The sequence below is a fragment of the Buceros rhinoceros genome, unplaced genomic scaffold (assembly GCF_000710305.1).
Source record: "Buceros rhinoceros silvestris isolate BGI_N320 unplaced genomic scaffold, ASM71030v1 scaffold29924, whole genome shotgun sequence".
NCBI lineage: Eukaryota > Metazoa > Chordata > Aves > Bucerotiformes > Bucerotidae > Buceros > Buceros rhinoceros.
Genome location: NW_010410523.1, coordinates 14,288 through 15,615, shown reverse-complemented (window position 1 = coordinate 15,615; position 1,328 = coordinate 14,288). Strand labels below are relative to the sequence as shown.

The following is a 1,328-nucleotide window of genomic DNA, read 5'->3' as shown; positions in this document are numbered from 1 at the left end:
GCAGGACAGCAAGGTATTTATGTATATAGAAATGCCTAACCCATGAATATAAAGAGCTGTCATGACCCTCATTGGTTTCTTTGCTGTAAAAATATTAAATATTTCTGAAAAATTTCTAAATTAATTTGCAATAGTGCTCCATAAGTGAGTAATTAGGCTGGCTTTAGTGATTGTCTAGTTCAGAGGAGTGCAAACATAATCATGTATATGGCTATCTACTGCAAATCCACATAAAATATAATCTTAATACACCAGTTACACAGCCTGTTAAGTACATATATTATGAATCAATTTTCACATGGAGTTACCATGTTATGAATTAATAAATTAAAATTGTTTGAATTCAACAGATCATGGTATGCCTTAAAAATAGTAGATGATTCATTCTGGTCTGCAATTATTAATATTTATGGCCATATTAATGCCATTAACTTGTTACAAGTAATCTGTAATTGCGTATTTATGTATCACATGAAAAATCGTTCTTTAAGAGAAACAGAGGTTTGTAAGTGACAGCACTGGAAGAAAAGGCATTATTGTAGAATATATTTTTATCTAAGAAATACACCGGAAATCATAAGTCTAAATACTTTTTCTTCACTCCCCTAAATAACTTTTAAAATGTTTGGTATTTACCAGTATGTGTATTATTTCTTCAGGTTTTTTATCATCTACAGGAATCCCATTGACTTCCCTCAGTTCATCACCAACATGAATAAGACCTACAGACGACAAAGAGAAGTTGTTAAACTGTACCTGATTTTTTCTCCCTTGTTCATCCACTTTACAGTCTAACTTAAAAGCAGGATTATATGGTGAACACAACAGCAGTTACTGTCCTTGCAGATACAGTTGAGATGGTTGGTTTACTCACCTCCCGCCCTTTCTCCTGAAAATTAATACCATTTCTCTATGACTTTTCCAGACTTTCAGGCAGATGTTTGAAAAAGTCTGTGCCAATTCTTTTTCTACTCATACTACTTTCTTACTGCTACACAGCTGCAAGTACTGCAAAGATCACTTAGGACACGAGTGCTAATTTGTGGCATAAATGCTTCCTAATTTAACAATACATATCTAGATTTACTCCATTACCTCATCTAAGTGTGAAACACAGCTCTCCTAAATTCTCTTCACTGAAAAGAGGCACTTTAGAGTAAAATTCAGGACAAACAGATGTCCCAATCTAAAATAATTCAGCCATCCTGAGTTTCTCCATCAGCAGGTTGCAATCTGGGCATATCCTATCAATTCTAAATGGATTTCTTCAATAGGAAACAAACCACGATATATCTTTAAAAAGCCCCATATCTGCTAACTCAAAGACA

General features: G+C 33.8%; 1 protein-coding gene across 1 annotated transcript in view; it reads right to left on the bottom strand.

The window, feature by feature from the left end:
* The window catches only part of MPP7 (membrane protein, palmitoylated 7 (MAGUK p55 subfamily member 7)), a gene marked incomplete at both ends in the record, with an annotated part of 42,031 nt that overhangs the window by 32,280 nt on the left and 8,423 nt on the right, over positions 1 to 1,328 (bottom strand). The window contains one exon of the mRNA XM_010135663.1: positions 637 to 722. Coding sequence (XP_010133965.1) covers positions 637 to 722 — 86 coding nt within the window. The remainder of the gene's footprint in view (positions 1 to 636; positions 723 to 1,328) is intronic.